The sequence below is a fragment of the Pteropus vampyrus genome, unplaced genomic scaffold (genome assembly GCF_000151845.1).
Source record: "Pteropus vampyrus isolate Shadow unplaced genomic scaffold, Pvam_2.0 Scaffold701, whole genome shotgun sequence".
NCBI classification, from domain to species: domain Eukaryota; kingdom Metazoa; phylum Chordata; class Mammalia; order Chiroptera; family Pteropodidae; genus Pteropus; species Pteropus vampyrus.
In genome coordinates this window covers 109,322-133,247 of record NW_011889482.1, presented here as the reverse complement: position 1 = coordinate 133,247, position 23,926 = coordinate 109,322, and the positions used below count along the sequence as shown (strand labels likewise).

Sequence of the window (23,926 nt, the reverse complement as noted above, 5' to 3'; positions counted from 1 at the left end):
CCAAGGTACATGCTTGAGAACCCACACATGCACTACCCAGAAGCACAGGGAAAACAAAATCCCACAGGAAAGGTATTTGACTAATGACATGGGAGATAGGAGATAAATTCTTTTTCTTTCCTTCCCCAGATGGGCTGTATGGAGATGCAGTAAGTCCTGTCATAAGAGATCAAGAAATTAGCCTGCCATGAAACAGATTGCGGCCGACACAGCGATACACTCCTTTATGTTTGCTCTCCTGCCTCCCCTACCTCACTCCTGTTTCTCCTTACTCCTACTTCCCTAAGACTGAACATAAACTTTTGCTTCAAGCTTTATTTTCAATGAAACTCAGACAAAGACATCTGGAAATTATGAAGTCTGGAATTAAGTTATAATTCCACCCAAACTCAGAACTGTGTGATTTTGGACAGGTTATTTTCCCTTTCTGTGCATATTTTTCTCCGACTATAAAATGCTGATGTTGGAGTATATGTTCTTTAAGGGTCTTTCTGGCTCTGAAATAATGTCAGGGTAAAAGGTTATCAGTGTGAAAGAGGCAATGGGAAAAGGTAAGGTATTATACTGACCAATGGTCATCAGTGGATTGCTTACATTTGAATCAGAAGAATGCACTTGATATAATGAGTAAACTTGAAAGTTAACAGTTCCAAGCAATCTCACGTTCCAAAAATAGTTTTAGTTCTACTTTCTGCAGAAAAATAGAATTAGGTTTCCTGGATCTATGAAGAGAAGGCCAAATAAACCTTACCCTCTCTGGCACAAGTGAAAATGCTTCTCTACTAGCTCTACAACATAAGCTGTCTTAGAAATGGCAACTGGCTGCAAGCATATTTTCAAAGGGAGTAGTGGAGAAGTTTGTAATGTCACCATCTCAGGAACCAAGACAACTAATATATGATGTCTGTAACTATTGCTTCATTCCTAATATAGGAGCACATTTGTTTCAACTCTTAGGCCACAGGTGGACTGGTATTAGGAAACGGACTATTCATCATTTGAAACTGTTATACCAGAAGGGTGTACATTATGCTCCAGACTTCTATACCTGACTCTGGAGCATGGACTCAGGAGTCAGACAGTATAGATTCAAATCTTAGCTCCACCATTTACAAGCTTTGTTACTTTTGGCAAGTCACTTAGCCTCTCTGTGCTCCAGTTTTCTCATCTGTAAAATGGCAATCATAATAGTACCTACACCATAGAATTACAGTAAAAATTAAACTGCTAATATAGGTAAATGTGCTTTAAATCATGCTTAGCACATAGTAAGCACTATATGTGTTCGCTATATTTATTATAGCTATTGTAGTGAGGGAAGATGGGCTGAAACCAAAGGAAAACTCTCGGCTAAAGCCATATGAAATGTATCAAGGGACCAATATGTAGAAAGCAGTAGAGTTAGGGGGTAACAGATGACTTAACTGCAAAAAAATGCTAAGCAGGAAACACCCTCTAAATATTCCTGTTTATACAGTACATGACACAAAGTAGAAAAATAATGAAAACAGAGCCTCTCTGCAGGATTTAGAGTTCTTTCGTATATATTTTAAATATACATGTGCAATACATTAAAATATATAGAGATGTGTGAATATATATATTTACAAATATATATATATATCACAGAAGGGATACATATGCACACTCACTCACGTCCGTGTGCATACCCCAACAGGACCCATCTATACGTAAACCAGATGCAGTCCATATCAGGCCAACTTGGACACAAGTGAAAGCCCTGACTCAGCAGCAGATTGCAGATTGCAACTACATTTGAGTAACCCTTCAGTTTCTTCTACCAAGTGTAAGGCCATTTAGAAATACACTGAGAAGAGCTCATCGGGTATGGCAGAGCCCAGAGCCCCTCTAGCAGTGTACAATTTGCCTGAGTAAGGACTGCAGGATTGGGTTATCAAGGAGGAGGGACTTGTGTTATTTTGGGCCCTGAAACTAATAAGCAAATATCCATAGAATAACTTTAGCTCCAGGTACAATGCACTAGTGTCATAGAATCTTTATATATCTTGATTCTAAGCAAATTTCAGGCAGAAGCGGGAAGAAGTGTGTGTTGCTACTCATCACCATCCAGCCTGACCCAGAGAACTGGGCACAGCTTTTAAGGGTATATAAGTTCAAAGTTCAATCAGGCAGACTTATAAGATTTTTTAAAAATTACTTAAAATCGAAGGATCTGAAAGCAACAATAAGAGGTTACAGGTATTGGTTTGGGTTTATAAATGTTCCAAGAAGCCAAACCTTATATATGGCACCATTTGCAGCAATATCATTAACATTATTAATAATCATCATAACATATTTATATATACAAAAATAGAGCAAAGCAATTCTAGAAGAAGAGGTGAACGTGAAGGTATGGGGCTGTGTACAGCCCAAATGTCAGTACACTTCAGGAAGATCCAGAACCAATGAAGACTGAGTGGCACATATCCAACAAAGGGACATGGATATTCCCTCCTTTTCTTCCCCCTGTGTATGACTATACATTTCTCCCCACCTCTCTACTCTGCAATACACATCCATGCACACTTTAAAAGAGATGATATATAGAGAGTCTGGAAGTCTTAAACTAAATTGGAGCACCTTGATTTCAAGCAAGTGCCCTCGATCTCTGAAATCTGTAGTGAATTTTGGATTCACTTACAGAGGGAAACCATATCTTATTCCTGTGTCTTTTAGTAGCAGTCTTTAGGAGCCTGCCATCACCACTGTAGCCTTTTCCCATTGAAGGGTATTCACAGCACAGGCTCTTGGTGTTTTTAAAAACAGAAGTCAGTTCTCAGCATTATATATCTTTCATCTCAGTTTTCCACTGTTGCCGAAATTTAGGTTCTCAGGCAACTGCCATTGCAGACAAAACCAGGAGTGAGCACAGTGTGTGCAGCACAAGGTAGGTGCAATGGCGAAGATACAGCTTGGTTAGGGCGTCCTTAAGCTTTTCTTTTCCACGCGAGCTTCCACAAGGTGACAGAGCCAAAGGTGATGTCCACTTACGGCAGTTTTGACACCTGATAGTTAATTAGCTACCCACCAAACACTGCATAAAGACCACCATACTAACTTGGCATGGTTCTTGAAAATTGAACGGAAATGGCTTTCTGTCTTTGTTAATAGAATCCTAGGAGAAAAGTCTCATGACTTAATGTGGTGCAGGGTAGAAAACATTGAATTATGAGTCAGAAGTCCCGTATTCCAGTTTCAACTCTGCTATTAACTCAGTGTGTGCCTTGAGCAAATCCCTTCCTATCTCCAGGTCTCAGTTTTCCCATCTGTAAAATAAGGGCATTGAACTAGATTAACAGTTAAGATTCCTTCCAGCTCTAAAGTTTTATGACTTTTTATGTCCATTACTAAGGCCTGAGCCATGCAGTCTCAGGGCAGTTAGCTTCTAAGAGAGAACAGACCTCTGTAATATCCTTTGCTGTGTTCATTTAGCTATAAAGCACGTCTGCCTTTGGCACTTGGGTCAGACATACAAAGTTATGAGCATCCTGATTTACTATCCTACTCAGCATGCTAGTGGAATCTGTCAGTACTATAAGTTGGTTATTGGGAAAGGGAGTAAAACTCCAACTAATTAAACCTGGAAATGTAAGATAAGTTTGCCTCATATGCTCACAAAGGTAAGTGTGGTTATGAGTACACACACACGTCAGGATATAGACTATTGCTAGTGATCAGTTCATTACAGTAATCCATTTCCCTTAATAAAAATTAGTAAATAGTATAGCATAGCAAAGTTTGGCGTCAAAGGAAACACCTACGGAAAAACAGCACTTTTGGACACATTAGAGAAAGAAAGAGGGACAGGTAGAGAGAGACAAAGATAGATCAAACAAGATAGAAATACAGGCAGAGAAAGGCTTAGTCTGAGAGAGAGGAAGGGAAGGAGCAAAAAGAAAGGGAGAGAGAAAGAAAAGAGAGGAAAAGTAAGAGAGGAGAATATGAGAATGAAGGGGGAAGGAGTACAGAACCGAGTAATGAAAGAGGAGGAGAGAAGGAGAAAGAAAGAAGACTAAAGAAGAGAAGGGTAACAAACAGGGAGAAGGGGTCAGATTCCCTGGAATATTAAATGCTGTTCCACATGGACCTGTGAAAACCATCTTAGAAGAAAGCTTCCAAAGGCACCGTGGAAAGCAGAGTGACGCCCAGAGCCTGCATCGAGAGGCATTACATTGGGGAGCCCCTAAACCTCCACGTTGCTGGCTCTGTTAGTCCTCAGTGTTCAAATGTTATGCCTATATATCACCTGAATTTGCCATGACAGCCATAAGGGCTGAGATGGCGGGGTGTTAAAAGGTTGAAGAGGAGTACGATAGATACTGTGAGAAAGAGCAAGGCATCCTGCACCAGGATGTGCTTGGCCATTCCCCTGACACTGCAGGAACAAAATTGGTGAAGCCCTAACTTTGGCTACTTTACTCCTCCTTCCCCTCTTCAAAGATGAGGCCTATGCTTTACTGATGAGGGCTAGAAGGAGAAAGCTCTGGATCCATTTTGTGGGAAGGTCATACAGACTTTTCCTGGGCCTTGGGGAAAGGCGCACTACCAGAAGAGATTTTTCTGCACACAGTGTTGGTGTGCCTCTTACAGCGGCAGCCTGGTCGTCTGAGGTTGTCATAGCCCTGCTGGCACAGATGGAGGCATCCACGGGTAGGCAGGTAGCAGCAGAGGCAGGGTAAGAAGAGGGAGATGAGGCTCATGGCTGCCCAGCGGACAAAGCAGGAGCTAGGCCCACAGGAGCAGGGCTCATCAGCGCAGTTGTCTTCATCATCAGTGGAGCAGTGGTAGAAGAGGCCCTTAACACAGCAGAGACAAGAGCCATAATCGAGGAGGCTCTCGGCAGAGCAAAGGCAACGCTGGTTGCACAGCCAGCAGGAGGGGAGAGGGCGAGCTGCTGTGCAGAGGACACATTTGCAGCGCCCACACTCCTCGCAAATGAAGAGGTGCTCACTGGGGTGCAGCGCAGCTTGCTCAGATTCTCCCTTCAGAGCACCATCAGCCTTTGGGTGGGCTCCTGCTCCAGGCTGGGTTCGGATGATGGACTGGCCTGAAGGTGAAGGCGTAAAGCTGGCCAAGAGCCTTTGATCAGAGGCAGTGGTGCTATGAGACATTGAGCTGGCAATGCTAGATTGGCTCAGATGCTGAGGCAGGGGCTGCAATTGATGGCACTGGCTGAGACTGCGGGGGAGCGCAGTAGACATGGTAGCCAGGGACCAATCAGACTTGTGGGTTTGCACGATAAGGGAAGGGCTGGAGAGGGCCTGTTTACAGGGGGCTGGAGGCCGGTCCACATAATCATTGCTAGCATGAGTAGAGCGCAGCTGTTCAATAGGCAGAATTTGTTGGAAATCATCTGTCATTGCAGCATCCATTTTGACTTGATTCTTGAGTTCTGAGTGGCTTTGCGTCAAGGTGGCACTTATGGTGATAAACAGCCCTTGTAGTTACATGGACCTTAGGACACATCAGAAAATCCTAGGAGAGAAGGAATAGAAACAATTAATGAGAATACACAGGTATGAGTACTTTGCAGGAACGAGCAAAGCTCAGGCCCTATCACCATTGCTACCTTCAATCACTTTACAGTAGTCTTTATGTTACACTTTATTCTGTAATTGACCTCACTTACCTTTGTACAGGCAAGTCTGGTCATCCCGTCCAGACTACAAAGCACTTTGGGAGCAAAAATCAGATCATTGATTCCTTTTGTATTCCATCATATGACTAGGGTCACAGAAGCAGCTAGCTCATTCAGATGTTTGACAGCAGAGACATCTAGGCCTTAAGTATTATAATTCTAATAAGAATGGACACTAATTTCAAATGCAAAGGCTACTTCCTGAAGCAATGTTGATATAAAAAAGAAAGCTTTAAAAGTCTTCCATTAAAAGTTGCACATGAGTGTGTGTGTGTGTGTGTGTGTGTGTGTGTGCGCGCGCGCGCGCGCGCTGCTTTTGGTAAAATTTGTGACAAGTGTGAATAAATAGGTGAGAAAGGACATTGCTTGATTCAATGAACATAGGCAAACAAGCAAGATGTAATAATGGCAGAGATATGGCAGGGGTGCAGAGGGCAGAAATTAGGTTGTCTATAGAATAATAGGAATAAAGACTTCCCAAGAGTGTAAGGAAGCCAAGACTAATCATCCTGCAGTCGTCCTCTTCTTATACACTAATTTCGCCTATTGAGGAGGTGATTCTTTCTAAATGGCCCCCAGCCCCAGAATCAAACTTTTTCATATGTGGAAGTAATAGTGGAGATGGGGGAACCATATAGTATGAACCATAAATTATTTCAAATATCACCTATAATGGTACCTATTACAATCCTAAATCAAGTTTTTACTGATGGGGTTTACTAGACAGAATCTGCTTGGAGTGCTTTTTTCTATCTTTGCTTTACACAATACAATAAACTAGCTTTCTTAAAAAGCAGTGATGTTCTTATACCAGATTTAAGCAAAGTTGAATATCTAGAAAGCTCATGCTTGTGTCTCCATTGTACCATAATCAAGAAGAATTGGTGGTTATTCCCTAAAGGATTTGATTGATCTAGTACTGATAATGGTGACCATGAGGAAAATAATGTATACATAGTAGATTACTGTATTGTACCACTTGGAAGATTGAACAGCCAAAAAGTTGTACATATGGAAACCTAAACACAAATCCAAGAGTCATCCTGGAGGCATTAGGACCTAGGAAGCACCAGCATGAATAAAGCACATATTTGAAATCCATCAGATTTCAGGCCATCTCAAAATAGATTGATTACTCACACTACTGTATGGGATGGAAAGCTTGAATGAGTAATAGAAATGAACAAGTGAGAGAGGGTAGTTGTTGATTAGTGAGCAAACATGACACTGAAATGTGCTCAAAGTCCAATAACAGGAAAAATAAGGATGCAGTTCATAAAGGACTCAGTGGCTAATAATATGACCAGACTCATTGCTTTTCGAGGCTATATCCCCATGCAAACCTGTTTGGTTGAATTAATATCTGTTCATTTTTTTTAAAAGAAGATTTAATTTGGCTAAAAGTAACTTTTCTGGCACATCGCATCATAGAACAAGTCTAACTATAATTTCACTTTTTAGCTGGTTGTTTTGGTGTTATTTAATGCAGCACAGTGGATGCAGATAAACACTATGGAGAGTCTAACACTCAAACATCTATATAACATTTGTCAAATCACTCAATTTGTTTGGGCCATAGTTTTACTATCTACATGATTTTGAAAGACTGTGCCCCATTATGATCTATAATTTTATAACTACATAATTTGACCAAAGAATTCTCTTCATCTACACCTTCTACGTCTTTAATCCTTGAGAGTAAACTGGGCAACATGCCCTTGTTTATTTATTTGGGCATTCAAAACCAAAAGGTCTCTTTTATTTACTTGGACTCATAGGCCCCTGAAGCCTCCCACCTCTACCTTTGCTGTATCTTTATTAAAATTCATAGTCTCAGGACTGGAAAAGAACAGGTAGTTTTCATTTGAATACCCAATAAACAAGGGGACATTGTTAGCTGACTTGCAGGGTATGTAGATGTAGGCGCTTTGGATTAGGAAGTCTTTTGAGAAATTTATAAGAAATGTATTATTCATTGATCAGATAAAGAAAAAGTGTGGGGCCCTTCAAGTGCTTTACACTGTAAGAACAACAACATACATGCTAGCTGCATTAGACTCATTGATTTCTCAAAGGAAACTAGATTCAAAACATATTGGAAATTCCAAGAATCAATCACTCAAAGGAAGGTGCACAAGGTCTCAAAGCTATAGGAAATAATCATATGAGATTCCAGGGATGTCACTAGGTATCTCAAGGTCATGCTCAGAAGGTTGAAAGCTAAACTTGGAGGAATCTAGGTTATAATAGTAATGACTCAGAACCATGTTCAAAGGGGATCCTGTCTTGGCAGATGAAAGGCATATGGTGTTTAGATTGAGAAAGTGTGTTTCGATATTGATTAGATGGCTACAAGGAAAGAGTTGAGGTGCTTGGTTGGATGATTAAAGGAAGCTTTGGGCATTGGTCTGAGATGATGAAGTAGATGATTACAGGTAAGGGGATGGACAGGATGAGCTCAGAAGGTTTCTTCTTGCCCTGTAAAATGGACTTTAATTATAATGGACTGTGGAAGATCTGCAATACAGTGGGTAGTAGGACCTAGGTAAAATCAGGGTGTAGAGTAGGATAAAATAGGAATGGATGACAATAAAATGTTTGCCATTCTGGAAGTGCTGAATCTGATCTGGCCAATAGGATGAACTGAAATAGATACTGTAGGGGAAGGTAAGAGAGGGGGAAAAGTTCAGAAATAAGCAAGAGATTGCTACAGTACATAGATTAGATGAAAAAATACTACTCCATGAATGTTTATGATTTAGAAATCCACCCATTAAAGGGCCATTCACTGTGAGCAGCAACAGTTAAGAAACTGTGCTGTTGGTCAATTTCATATTCTATTAAATGAGAGAAAGAATATACGTATCACATAGTATTAAATAAGAGCCAAGGTGATTACAAGTCTTGGCTGCACATTGATGGGATCTAGTGATTTCTGTCACGTAGTGCCTCTGCAGTAATGAAAGATGCATTGTAAACCCACTCCCATCTCAGTCCCTCTGGCCAGGTGCTCATAGCTTTCTTAACAGTTTTTCTGTAGCCCTAAAATTTGCTATGTTCAACCTAAACAGAAATTTCTTTTCTTATGCCAATTTAGGGACTAGAAAGCTAAATCTATTCAAGAAATGCTGTTTGTTAATGAAAGAAAAAATGTATTTTCTCCCTGGAACCTAAAATCTGCCATGTTGAGACTAGAGTTGAAAACTTTCCTATCTAAAGCCCTTCTATGCTAACACCATGAGACAGTTCTGATTTCTATGATAAATCCTTTCTGATATAATATGACTCAATCTCAATTTCAAAGAAGAGAGGAGAAGAGAAGGAGAGCCTGGCTCCTGTTTTCTTGTACTCCCATGGGTTCAATGCTGTTTTGTACCTTTACTGTGTAATGGCTCTGGGGTGTGTTGCTTTTTTTCTGTGCTCTGCTGTTATATACACTCCTTCTCAGAATAACTGAAAGCAAACATAGGGGGAATTTCTGCCATGGCTTTATATGTTTTCTTAGTTCTACTGTTCCAAAGTCTGCTCTCTAAAAATCCCTCTCTGTGCAAAAGCATTTGCATCTCTATCACAGCACTCCCCCCTTACAAATACCAAGTTGTATATAGTTTACATTACTAACCTCTCAGCCACTGACTGGGCCTCCCTCCTACCGCATACATCTTGCTGAAGCTGCCAGGTTCTCACCACATTTAACTCTTAACTTGTCACTTTGCTACCCTAGTCCTATTCATTACTTTAATAGTTTCATTAAGAATCATAGCAATTTATTTCAAACCAGGGAGTCTTGCGGTTATAAGACCTTGCATTTTTAAAGATCTAGGTGTTTTAGTGATGAGGAAAATTGTAATATCAAATAAATTCACACACTTCTGATCCTGAAGAAAATGATAGTTGTTCATTTAAGAAGTAGGAATCTTTCTTTGAACCCCAAATCCTTTCATAGGAGACAAGAAACTTAAGTTCTAGTCCTAACTCTAGCTTGACTTTGCTGTGTTACTATGAGCAAGTGACTTCTGTTCCAACCCTCAGTTTCTTCATCTGCAAAATGAAGGGGTAAGAAAGGAGAGTTTAAAAGCCCCTTCTTGTCCTGATGCTCTAAATTTTTTATGCTGGTTTTGTTGGTTGCATTCTCTGTCTCACAAGTCTTTTATGAAGAATTAGTCTCCTTTCCTTTAGATTCTTTACTTTCTCACTAATAAACTCCTCAACTTGGAATAAAATATCTCCGAATCCAAGTCACGCAGGTCACTATCTAGGCTGTTTCATAGCTAGAGAGACCCAAAAACGAATCACACCAAAAACAAAATGTATAGAATGTTAACAATAAAGTATTAGTAAATATTTATTTAGCGGTACAGGGGAAAATACTAATACTTATAGAAAAATGGCTAGCCTCTGCCTCATCGTATGTATGTATGCTGCTGACTTGTTGAGAACATGATTTAACCCCTGGAATATCCAAATTCATGTGATAGCCCATTATGTTACAGTGAAGTTTTAATGGATCCAGAAAAGCAACAATAGTTTGCATTTCAAAATAGATTTTCTGTTTAAGAGTTCAAGGTCTGTTTTCTGTTCATTCAACTTGGTTTGTAGCATGCAGAGGTGAGCGATAATTATAATTAGACAAATGGAAAGGCGTGTAAACCACTGCCCTAGGTTCTATCAAATGCCTATTGGCTAATTAGACACGCTCACGGGTTCTCACTTTTGACAAAATTTCCATATGCCACATAGAGACATGTGCACACACACCCAGGCATGGATCCAGAGATTTCTAAATCATTGCTCTGACTCAATGTAAGTAGGGGGTTATGCCGTGTCAGCTTGCGCCATTTCTACCCAGGGCAAGGTGATGTGATGAAATCTGAACGATGCACAGCCCAGACTTGTGAGCCAATAGCCGACTAGCCCCACGCTGACAGGATGCCCGCTGGGCAGCCAGACTGGCCTCAGCACGGGCTCTCCCTACGTCCTCAGTCTGCGTGGTTAGGCTGTGCTATAAGGGGCTTAGGCAGGCACCAAAATGCATTGAAAGGTCAACAGGCTAGAAATTAAATTGACATTTGGCTACAAAAGGGTTATTCTGAAGTTCCATTTTGATTTATAAATATCCATAAGGATAGTTTTCTGCAAGAGCTGATTCATTAAAATCTCATTTAAATGGTTTTCATTTTATTTTACCCACGCGCTTGCGTTTGTGCGCGTGCACAGGCGTGTGTGTGTGCGCGCGTGCACACGCACACACACACACATTCATACACAGACGATGGCTGGAATGAATGGCAATCTGTGCACAGAAAGAATTCTGGGGTCCTTAAGAGCTAATCCGTATGGCTTACCTTGAGGAAAGGATCTATCCATGCTGAGAAATGCAGAAGAACTAATGCCCCATATGGCTCAAAGGACCTCTTCTCCTGAGTCTTTAGGTTTCTCCACCTCTCTTCAGAAAGTCTTGAATGAAAACTCCTTCACCGGCAGTGGAACCAGAAACAGAGATAGTTCTGTCTCGGTCTTTCTGACACAGCAGAGAAAACGGAAAGGAAAATAAAAAACGGTGGTGGGGGGAGGAGAGTCAGTCCTGTAGTGGCAGATACTTTGTATAGATTTTCCTTGCAGATCTAAATCTTGATGCACGTATTCCCCAAAGAAAGCTCAGCAGGGTAAGTTATTCACCTCCTCCTCCTTTTCTTTCTCCTCCTCCTTCTCTTATTTCTCCTCCTCCTCCTCCTCCGCCTCTTTCTCCTCCCCCTTCTCCTCTTCCTCCTCCTCTTTCTTTTTCCCCTCCTCCTCCAGCGTTTTCCTTCCCCTCCTCTTCCCCTCCCCCTTCCCCCCACCCCTTCCTCCTCCTTTACCTCCTCCCCCTCCTCTTTTTGCCTCCGCCTCCACCTCCGCCTCTGTCTCCTCCAATCTGACAGATGAACTGAAGCAGCAGAAACTGCAGTTGTAGACACAGGGTATCTCAACAGAGCAATAGATACTGATAGTGTGTGATTATTTACATAGCTCAGGGTATGTTGGTATATAATCTCCAGAGAGCGGGGGGAGGGGTAAAATTGCAGTGTGTTTAGCTCAGCTAGCTCGCTGTTTTGTGAATGTAGATGATTTCTGGAGGTCTTGTGAATGGATTATATGGGGAGGATGGGAGGGAAGGGATTTATTGCTCCTTGTTATAATTTCTTTCTCTCCCTCTCTGTGTCGTTTGTTTTCCCGGAGCTGTAGCTCTTAATGCTTGGCTAAGTGGCGTCATCCAGTTGAAATTGAATCGACCCATTAGAACTCCCCATAGGAATCTCTGTATCCGGTCCCTGGGTAATGACTGAAACAGAATATAAAGGGGAATGGGGGTGGAGTGGAGAGTAACAATTTTAAGGAGGCCTCATTTAAATATCTCTGCCAATCACAGTCCTACCAAGCCACTCAGCCCTTGCTGAGTGATTGCAGCTTCAATCAGATGGAGACAGAGCTTCTCCTTTGTTTAAGGGTTTCTCCCACCTCTTTTCTACATTCATTCCCACTAAGAATGATTATCCATCCATCATTCATTGGGAAACCATTAACCAACCTACTTTCCCTTTCTGTATTTAGTATGTCATATATTCAACAAATATTTTTTGAGTGCCTTCCTTTGTGCTAGTTGTTGTGGATTCAATAAGGAAGACAGAATCCTTGCTTCCAGAGAGCCTCCTTGGAACTGCTAGGCTTCTGAAAATAAAGCAGCTTTATTTTAATTTTCTCTTAAAGCAAAGGACAAAGCTTTCTGTAAATTATCCTCAATTCATTATTTATTTCAATAAGAAGGGGTCTTCCTTCTGGGCATCCAGACAGAAGCACTTGGATGAAAACAAGCCTCATATTTAAAATCAAAGAGGAGATATGATTTCAAGTCCTGCTTCAATGGACAAGTAGCAGGAGCTTGACCATCAACATTCTTAGGATGCTTTGGTTACCCCATCGATAAAATTGAGATGGTAAATGGTGACAGTTCAGAGTAAAACAAACCTGTGACTCAGGAAACTAAGATTCTTAATCTTACTCTAACTCCTTGTGTGACCTTTGCAATTTACTTTTCCTCTAGTGTCTCAATTTCTACGTTTACATGAGGTGATCTGATTAGGTAATTGTCAAGTTACCTTCTAGCTCTAACATTCTATTTACACCCTCTCAGGAAGGTTAAGAAAACAAAAGAAAACATGAGAATAAAAACATGTATGTTTGTGCGGGTCTGCATGTGCATGTGTGTATGAGTATATCAAAGGTGTTCCAAACTCTTCTGCTGATCTGTATGTATGTGTGTGTGTATTCTAGACAAGTTCAGACCTCTTCCCAATCAGAATTTCCAGACTCAAAACTTTTTCCTATGTAAATTCTTCTCTTTTGTGGCTCAACCCTCTTCCTTACTCTTATCATCGACTTGAGCTTATCAAGATCATGAAAACCATTAAAGCTAACCTGTAAATTCATCCACAGAAAAGGGTAGATTTACTGATATAGTCATTAACCCATTTATTCAACAGGTATTTATTGCACTACAACTATATGCCAAGCACTGTACTTACTAGATTCAAGTTAAACAGATCAGGGTTAAAATTTTTATTTCTCATTTTATGAGTTGATTTTGAGCAACTCGATTCATCTCTTTGAGCCTGTTTCTTCATCTTTAAAATGGAGGCACCTACATCATAAGATTGTGCTATTTCCTGTAAATCGAATAAGGTCTTGCATTTAAAAGGTATATCACGTTTCTAGAATGCAGTAAGTGTTAAATCAACAGTAGGTATGAATATTAAGAAAATTTTCTCACCTTAATGTAGCCCATAGAAGCGGCAATAGATTTCAACTTGAAATCCTTTTATTTTTTAAAGTCCAGCTTTTTGTTCCATTTTTTCATTTTTCTTTTTTTACTCTCCTTTTTTATTTTTTTATTTTTCAATTACAGTTGACACTCGATATTATTTTATATTAGTTTCAGATGTACAGCACAGTGGTTAGACAATTATATAACTTATAAAGTGATCTCTCCAATTAGTCTAGTACCCACTTGGCAATGTTTAAATTCGAACAGATATATGACAAATATATCTTCCTCAAATGTGGCTTATTTTCACTTTATTCCTTTATTCAAACTAATTTTTAGAGCATTAAGTCTAAATTACTCTGCCTGTCAATTAAGTTATTCTCCAATTCTGTACCTTCCACTTCCCTCCTCTTAACATAAGACAGGTTGAACGTTTCAATAAACACCTGTACTGTTTTTGATCCATGGTTGGGCATCTGTGGATGTGGAGGGCTGACTATATGCATTGTTCTAGGCCATTTTATATAGGGGACTTCAGCATCCACAGATGGGGGTTCCTGGAACCAAACCTCCATGGATACTGAGGGACAACTTAAGTTTTGGGGGAGTCAAAAGTTATATGTGGATTTTCGAATGCACAGGTGGTTGGCGTTCCTAACCCCTGCATTGTTCAAGGATCAACTGTATAATAATTATATATTATTAATTAATATATAACTAATAAACAAATCTCTGCTCTCAAGGGGATTCTAATTTAGTGGGGAAATAGCAAATAGACAAATGTAATAAAAGATAAGTGCCATGGAAGGGAGCAGAGAGGAAATATACCTAATCCAGTACTGAGAGGGTTACGGGATGCTTCCTAGAAAAGGTGATATTGAAATACAAATTTGAAGGATGAGAAGGACATTACAAGCAGAAGGAATAGCATGTGCAAAAGCCAAGAGTTAACAGAAAGGATGACAGGATGAACTGCAAAAAGAACCATCACCGAATCTCCTAAACTCAGTATAATGACTAGCACAGAGTAGATGCTCAGAAAATACTTAATAAATAAAAGAATGAATAAAAACAATTGTAAGGAGAGAGAGCAGAATGAACAAAGATACAAATATGTAAGAACAACATGGTTTATAAACCATTCTAAGAGGGTCCCCTATATTCACAGCCTGAATAAGTTAGGAGCAGAAATTTTCTCTAGACGGCACCACCCACATGTTTTATTCATATTCTTAGAATGTACTAAGCTTATTTAGGTGTTCCTAAATTGTAGCAAGTGGAAATAGATTATACATGAAAAAGAAACTTTGTATAATGGTCCAATACAGTGTCTAAAATAATCATTATCAGAATCTTCATCCACAAACCAAATCAAACATCAAATTCTCTCAGCCTATAATTATAACCCATTCTCTCTTATTTTGTCTGCATAAAACACATATTCTGCACGAATTCTGAAAATATTTCCTCATTCCTTTTTTCCCAGAATACAGCCCCAATCCATTTGAGAGCCTGTAAGCTCCTATATGAGGCCAGCTCTGTCCATACTCTACTGAAGTCAAGAGGAGCTCTTTATATGTGCCAGATGAAAAGCTGACCTATGGTCATCCTGATTCAGCAGTGATGACGCCAGGAGAAGTAAGCAATGCCAAGGAAATACAGATTCTTAACCAAGAAGCCTATAGGGATGGTGATAATTATTTTCTTTTCCACAGAAGCTGACAAAAAAGTAAATGATGAAAGAATAATCTCTCACCAATAATGAGAGAATGATATAGAAAAGTCAAAAAGAAAAAAATAACCTGGGAGAATATAGAAGGGTAGAAGGGAGGGACAATGTGGTCCTGTGGAAAATAAGCTGGACTAAGAGTAAGGAAATGTAAATTCCAGTATCCTAACCTGCTGTGTGGGTATGGCAGTTCATTTTTCTTCTCTGGGCCCTATTTTTCTCATCTATAACATAGCAAGTTTCAATGTAATTAAAAAAAATAAAATTATTCTGAGTACCTACTTAATATCAAGCAATATACTTGATGTGAAAGATTCAGAGATAAATGTGACACAATATGCCATATATTAGGCCCTCAAAACATATGGGTTGAATGAATAAATGAGTGTTCTTATCCTCTCACTACTCACAGACTAGTAGAATAAATATCCTTGTAAATACATAAACTGCAATAGAATCTGTCACTAAATCAGATGAGAGGTAATAGTGGCCTGAATCAAAATTGGGACAGCTTGGATGGAGAAAAGTGGATGATCTGTAGAATGTAGAATAAATAAGACTTAGTGACTTATTAGACGTGAGGTGTTAATCATGTCATTTGCTGAGATATGGAAGGAACATTTAAAAAGTAAGCTTTGAGTACATTGAGTTTGAGGTGCCCATGTAATATCTACATGGTAATCTAGGCAATATTATACATAGGCTTTGAGCTTAAAAGAGAATATGGATCAAGAATAGAAATATAGGTACTAGTAGTGCACAAATTTAAGTCATGTGAATGAATGAGCCTAGACAAAGAGATTGTGTGTTAGAACGACAGAAAGGTAGAAGTCAAAACCCTGGAGAACACAGACATTTAAGGGATTGGAAGGAAATGAGGCCATAAAATAGACTGAAAAGGGATGACCAGAACAGAGGCAAAAGAATCATGAGTGTGTGGTGCCTGGCAGCCAAAAAAGTATAACATTTGAAGTCGAATGATCAACTATCAATTCCAACAGAGTGGCCACGTGAGTTATATAGGTATATAAAGTATCTACTGGTTTGGCAATTTGGAGATTATTAGTAAATCTCGTGGAGGTGCATGTATCTTTCAAGCGGTGGTTCCCAATCAGGGCTGCACATCAGCATCATATTTTGAACTTTATCGATCTACATATTCCTAATCCTAACCTCTAGAGATTCTTCTTCAGGAGATATTGGGTGAGACCCAGAGAATCTGCATTTTCAAAAATCCCACATGTTCCTTGAATGTACCACGCTTTTTCTTACCTCTAGACCATTACAAACACTATTTTCCTTGCATTATTTCATGGGAGTGATGGAAACTCCAAAATCTACGTCTCTGGTGCAGACTTCCTAGATGAACTCTAGACCCAAATATCCAACAACTGATCAGACATTTCCACTCATCATCTTCATTTAGCCGTCAATGGTGATGTAGGGTAAAGGGAACTGCTATTTTATGTATGGTGGTTATGGAAAGTCCCTCTTATTAGGTGATATTTTGAGCTTAGTCACAAATAAAGTGAGAGAGCAAGCCATTCAGCTACACGGGAACAGCAATTCCCACATAGAGGGAATAGTATATGTAAATCCTTGAGGCCAGAATGTGCTAAGCATTTTCCAGGAAGAGCAAGGAGATCAGCATGCCCAGAGTGGGTGGAGTGAGGGGATACTGGTAGTAAATGAAACCAGAGAGGTAGCAGAGGGCTAGATCATGTGGAGTCTTGAGGACCGTGCAAAAAGAGATTGCATTTTGAGAAGACATTGTAGGTTTTTATCCAGAGTAGTGATACAATATAACTTGTCATTTTAAAGGGATCACTCTGGTTGCCCTGTGGAATATGTCTTTGGGAGAAAAACTTAGGGTAGAAGCAGGGAGGACAATTAGGAGGCTACTGCAACAGTTCATATGAGACAGCAGTAACAGTGGAAGTGATGAGAAGATAGAATTGGAAGTTAGAATTCTGAAACTCTGGTTATATCTTCTTTCATCAAAATACCTGAGGTTTTTCTCTTTTTTTTTTTTTTTCATTTCAGCGAAAGTCATCACCTATATTTTCCCAACACAGTGTATATGTATCTAAAGATACCTTAAGTCTCTGTCTTTTCCTAATGTGTCCTAAGTTTGGCCAGTCTGCATGCCCTATGTGAGCTCCCTAATTTGTACAGGCATGCCATTCTTCGCAGGACTTACCTCTATGCCACTTACACTATGATTCAAGTATGTCTTTTTATATGGCCTGTCACACTTCTTGCTGGGCCCCTGTATCCACATTCATGTTCCATAAGTGTACCATGGAGAGGGTGAATATTGTATCAAGTATCTGGCCACATGGTGTTTAGATTCTGGTATTTACTTAGCAGGACACTTTCCTGCTTCATGTATATATCAGCATACACTTGACTTTCTTCAGCTATGTAACTTTTTCTCCACATTAATAAGAAGTTTTGAAACTTAGCAATGAGGAAAAGAGGCAAGCGGGGCAGGACCTTGGGAACATCAAGAGCTTTCGAGGTAGCTGATGTGTCCATGTTCTGCACTCTCCTACAAGGGAGGACAGCCTGCTACAGGTGACAACAGCACAGGATTACATTCGGTTCTGGGAGCAGTTTATTTTCAGAACTGACATCCTACCCAGTACTAAATATAGCCAGTCTCTTCCTTTCAAACGAGGGTTTCTTTTCTGTTAAACTTCAATAAAGCTCTTAGCTCTGTATTACAAAGTCAGTCTCCCTCCCTCCCACCTTCCTCCACCCCCCACTACCTTTATGAAACTTATTATTGTTATACTCCCTCTCCCCAACCACCTACTTTTCTCTCCCTGGCCTCCCTGGTTTCTTCTCCTTTTAACTTTCTTCTCTTTCCTATTTCTCTCCTCTGCTTTCTTGGTGTCCTTCACTATCCTCTCTAGGCACTTTTCTCTTGATGTCCCCAATTTTTGAAAAGAGAATCTCTTAGGAACCCCCTCCTCCAATATGTCAAGAGAATATAGATGCCTTAAGAGTAAAATATTTTATTTGTTTATTTTTAAATCTTCCCAGGCCGGGGATAGCTATGTCTGTCTCCTTATATGCCGACTGACTGACATGTAATATTAATGATATGCCTGCACTTATTGAGCATTAACACAGTATTGTTCTAAGAACTGTATACATATAATTTTAATAAAAATCCTCCAAGTAAGGAACTAAAATCATCCCCATTTTAGGATGGGGCAACTGGGGCCAAGAGAAGTAAAGGTAAGTTATCTTAGGCCAAATAGAAAATATATACCATAAATAGAATTTGAACTTAGGCAGTCTGACTCCAGAGCTCACACCCTTAACTCCCATGCCATACTACTTCTCTATAATAGGATTAATGGCTATTTTATGCCTACTAAATGAACAGTGAGCAGTTACGGAGAAAGAATGGAAAGTGTAACAGCATCTAAAATAGCTTTCAGCTGACTGAGAAGCTTGTACACTTGTTAACTTTTGCTTTTACTAAAGCAAAATGTGAAGGAATTTAGAGAGACAGGTAAAACATAAAGGAATTGGCAAGTGTTTTGCTTTAACTTTTTACTGCATGTTTTAAATTATAATTCTGAGTTTAAGGCACTGATAACCACTTTTTTTTTAAGTATACAATTCAATGGCTCCAGAAAAGATATACAAAGGGCCCATAAGTACATGAAAAGATGCTCAACATCATTAGTCACTAAGTAAGTGCAAATCAAAACTTGCACTTTGATGAGGTATCACTTCATAATGAGGTATCATTTCATACCCCCTGGGATGACTGATAATCTCTTTATTCTCTAGTTAGACTATGTGAGTTCTTTGGGACCCAAGCAATTTCTACAGATATTTTGCAAATTCTGCTCCCATTACAGAGGATGAGTGGTAGAATGGTTATATCCAAACAAAGGATTACTACTTAACAATACAAATGAATTATTCCACTACTCTTACCCAACGGCCCATGATTATTATTTAGCAAACTTCCTGAGCAACTTCTCTATCTAAAATACACACATACAGACAGCAAAATATAAAGCCAATATACAAAAATAAATTGTATTTCTATACACTAGCTACTATGTACTATCTGAAAATGAAATTAAGAAGACTATTTCATTTGGATTGCATCATAAAACATAAAATACTTAGGATTAAATTTAACAAAAGAAGTATAAGACTTGTAGACTGTAAGGTATAAAAATTTGAAAGAAATCAAAGACCTAAGTAAATGGAAAGACATTTATGTTCATGGATCAAAAGGGAGTCAGGACAATTTAATGAGAGGAAGAATAGTCTTTGAAACAAGTAGTGCTGGAACACCTGGATAGCAACATGCAAAAGAATGATGTTGGACCTGTACTTCAAACCATATACACAAATTAACTTAAAATGGATCATAATCCCAATGCGTGAGCTAAAACTACAAAATTCTTGGAAGAAAGGATAGGAGTAAATCTTTGTGACTCTGGATTAGGCAATGCCTTCTTAGTTACAATAACAAATGCACATGTGAACAAATTTTAAAATAGATAAATTGTACTTCAAAATCAAAACCTTTCTTTGTTGCCAAACATACCATCAAGAAAGTGAAAATATAACCAACAGAATGGGAGAGAATGTTCACATATCATATATCTGATAAGGAACTTGTATCCACACTAGATAATCTTTCAACTCAACAACAAAAACAAATAACTTAATTGAAAAAGTGAGCAAAGGATTAGAATAGACATTTCTCCAAATAAGACATACAAATGGCCAATGTGTGCATGAAAATATGCTCCACATCATTAGTTATTAGGAAAAACACAATTAGATACTACTTCATACCCACTAGGATAGCTAAAATCAAAACAACAGATAATAACAAGTGTTAACAAGGATATGGAGAAACTGGAAGCCTCATATTTTGCTGGCGAGATTGTAAAATTGTACAGTTACTTTGGAAAACAGTTTGAAAGTTCTTCAAAATGTTAAACACAAAGTTATATTATTTGGCATTTCCACTCCAAAATATATATCCAAAAGAATTGAAAACGCATGTCACACAAAAACTTGTACTTAAATATTCATAACAGCATTATTCAGAATAGCCAAAAGTTAGAAACAATGCAAATGTCCACCATCCTGATGACTGGGTAAATAAAATGTCATCTATCCACACAGTGGACTATTACTCAGCCACGAAAAGGTATAAAGTACTGATTCATGTTACAACACAGACGAACCTTGAAAACATCACAATAAGTGAAAGTAGCCAGACACAAAAGTCCACATATTTTATGATTCCACTTATATGAAATGTCCAGAATAGAGAAATCCATAAAGATAGAAAGATTAGTGAATCTAGGGGCTGAAAGAAAGGGAAATGGGGAGTGACTACTAGTGAGAATGTAGCTTCTTTTCAGTTTGATGAAAGTGTCCTGGTATTAGATAGTTCTGATGGTTGCACAACTCTGAATAGACTAAAAACTACTGAATTGTTCACTTTAGATGGGTGGGTTTTATTATGAGTAAATTATATCTCAATAAAGCTATGTTTTTGGGAGGCTCTTCAGTCCTCATGAAAATATATTTTTTAAAAATTGCTTTATTGAGATATAATTCACACATAGTAAAGATTTTTTACATATATTTTTGGATATTTGTGCTAGCCTAGCTGTAGGATGAACTTCTTAAGTGAAAATGCTGGAAGAAAAAATATATGTGTTTTAATTTTGCTTAATATTATCAAATGGTTCTCAAAAAAAACTTACACCAATTTGCACTACCAGCAAGATTTTAGGAGACTATTCATTTTCTTACATTCTTGATAAGTATATTATTAAATTTCTTGACCTTTTTCCATCTGAAAAGTAGAAGATTATATCTTGGGTTTTTAAAAATATGAGTGATTCAACTTTTTTCATATAAATATTGGCTATTTATATGCTTCATTTTGAGAACGGAATTTTTATGTTCTTTGTCCGCTTTTGTATTGAGTTGTGTCTCATTATGGACCTGTAAGAACTTAAGATATACATTTAAATATCAATATTAATATATAAGCAGTAAGGCAATTTGACCTCTGGCATAAATATTATTTTTTTATCACTTTGCCATTGGCCTTTTAACTTTGTTTATAATACTCCATGCTTTGCAAATGTTTAAAATTTTTACATATTCAAACTGATCAATCTTTTCCATCTAGCTTTTGTGCCATATCTCCCGATGTTTTGAGTACATTTTATATTTTGATGATTTCGTTTTTTGATAAGTCTTTGATCTGTTTGAGTTTATTTTGTCATAGGCATGAGTTAGTAATCCAGCAGAGCTACGCTATAGGGACATGTACATTCTGCACTGCACAAAGATGCCTTGAAGATGATATTTTCTAACTTTAAAGGTTAATTTTTTTTTTATTAAGATCTGTCTAGGCACAAATCATTCTTCCCATTATTCCTGCTTGAGACTTAGAAGGCTCTTTAAATCTGAAATTTTAATTCAATATTTCTTTGATTCCTTCCTCTCCTCTCATCCCTCCCTCACATTCTTTCTTTTTTTCTTCTTTCTGTCTCTGTGTCTCTGTCTTTCTTCTTTTCCCCTTCTTCCTTTCTTTTATGGAACTCTCATTAAACAGATTGGGTTTCACATAAAGACCAGTTGTTTCTTAATTTTTCTTATTTTTTCTTTGGTTTTTGTGTTACATTATGGGAGAATCTCTGTATTCAATCTTCAATTAAGTGATTCTGATTTTAGCGTACTGCTAGTCACCTTTTTAGTAATGGGTAAATTGGAAATTAGGTTTTTAACTTCTAAAAGCTTCTAAAGTAGACATTTGTCACATTTGTGTCTGACCAACATATCATGAATAGCCTTTCTATATTTGGGAAAGTCTTACATTATAACTTTTACCTCTCAAATGTAGAAGTCAAAACTCAAACTTCTAATCTGTGCTGAAATTAAGATGTAACAGTATGACTTAGGTCTACCAATCAGATGCCCTGACATGACACTTTGATTTGGAATTGAAGACATGCATAAAGTGGTACTGTGTGGCTTTCATTTTGCTGGAATAGGTAGTAGTGAAGGAACTTGGCTTTGAAGGATGGCAGAGATTGCAAGGTCAAGTTCTTAATAAAGTAGTGGCATCAGTGCTGGCAGCTGTAGCTGTTGCAGTAAAGTCAATTTCTTGGCATCTAGTGTGGGAGCAACAGTTTTTCTTATCAGGCAAGTTCTGTGGCATTGGTCCAAGGCAACTGTTTCTGGAAACTGAGCCTCAAGATTGGTTTTCCAGCCTTATCTTAATAAATAACTGCACTATGTATATAATCTTAATTTCAGCATCCCCTTCTCAAACCATTTCTTTCTATCTTTACTGCTCACTGCTTCTAATATCAGAATCCCAACATATTCCTGACTCTACTGGGACCTTTAATCCATTGACCCTGCTACTTTTCATTGCTACTTTCCTTCTTACTTGACTTTATATTTTATGGTCCATCATCATAATGACTCCCACTAACTCCTTTGCCTCTCTTTCCATTTTATCATACCTGGAAAAAAAAAAAACCTGCCTAAATCCAACTCTTCACTTATTCTGTTTTCATGTTAACTGGTTTGATCCATTTAATTTTTAGTCTTCAAATTCATGATTTCAGAGGGCCTTGAGTACTGCCTAGCAATGCTATGACATTTTTATACACATTCTCTAGATGACTATTTTATACCATCTACTCTTCCCTTAGTCCTCCAACATCTATATACTCCATTCTCACTCTTAACTGATGACCCTGTTTAATAAGCAACCCTCATTAAAGTTACCAATGGCCTCCATATTGCTAATTTCAAAGGTTAATTATCAGTCTTCATCCTACTTGACCTGTCAGTGTTATTTGCATAGCCAATTACTCTCTCCTTAAAACACTTCTTTTACTTGGCTTCCAGGTCACCTTTTTATATGCCTCTGCCTATCTAACTGGTTATTTCTTTTCAGTACCCTCTGGTGATATTTTTAGGATTCAGTTGCAAAATGTTGAAGTAATACAAGACTCAATCCTTGGTCCTCTTCTCTTCACTATCTACAGTTATTTCTTAGCTGATCTCATTCAGTTTCATGACTTTAAATTATATATTAAATTAATATCTATAGCCTAAGATTCCTCCCCTGAGCTCCAGAATAATATAGCCCATTGCTTACTCAACATCTCCACTTGGATGTTTAACAGACATCTCCTACTTAACATGTCAAAAACCTTGCCTCTTCACTCTCCAACAAAAATAAACTGGTTCTCCTGCAATTTTCTTCATTATAATAAACAGCTCCTTAGTTATTCTAGTTCCTCAGGCAAAAATCTTGGCTTCTCTCTCTCATGCCCCAAATTCAATCCATCAGCAAATCCTGCTCGCAGTTCCTTTCACATATATCGAGTCTGACCATACATCCTTATCCCCACTTCTAACACTTTGCTGCAAGCCACAGTCATCTCATTCCTGTATCACTGTAAGAGCCTGCCAACTAGTCTCCCCACTTTTACCCTTGCTCTGTCTAGCCTATTGTCTACATAGCCACCAGAGTGAAACTGTTAACATGTAAGTTAGATTATGTCAGTCTTCTGCTCATAACCCTACAATGGTTTTCCATATATCTTAGTGAAAGCCAAAATACAGTGGTCTACAAGATCCCATATAATTTAGCTTATTCTTATTGCCTTCATTTCAACTTTTACCACTCTTCGTCACTCCA

At 38.5% G+C, this 23,926-nt stretch overlaps 1 protein-coding gene across 2 annotated transcripts in view; it reads right to left on the bottom strand.

Moving 5' to 3' along the window:
• Nucleotides 1–1,567: 1,567 nt before the first annotated feature.
• The window catches only part of SPRY3 (sprouty RTK signaling antagonist 3), a 74,057-nt gene continuing 51,698 nt past the window's right edge, over nt 1,568–23,926 (bottom strand). The window contains exons 1-3 of one of the 2 annotated variants that reach the window (XM_023526084.1): nt 11,521–11,589; nt 11,008–11,183; nt 1,568–5,499 (exon numbers count right to left, since the gene is read on the bottom strand). In XM_023526084.1, coding sequence (XP_023381852.1) covers nt 4,530–5,396 — 867 coding nt within the window. In that variant the 5' untranslated portion in view covers nt 5,397–5,499; nt 11,008–11,183; nt 11,521–11,589 and the 3' untranslated portion in view covers nt 1,568–4,529. Of the gene's footprint in view, nt 5,500–11,007; nt 11,184–11,520; nt 11,590–23,926 lie in introns of those variants that run through there. The other variant, XM_011385356.2, reaches the window with a different exon arrangement.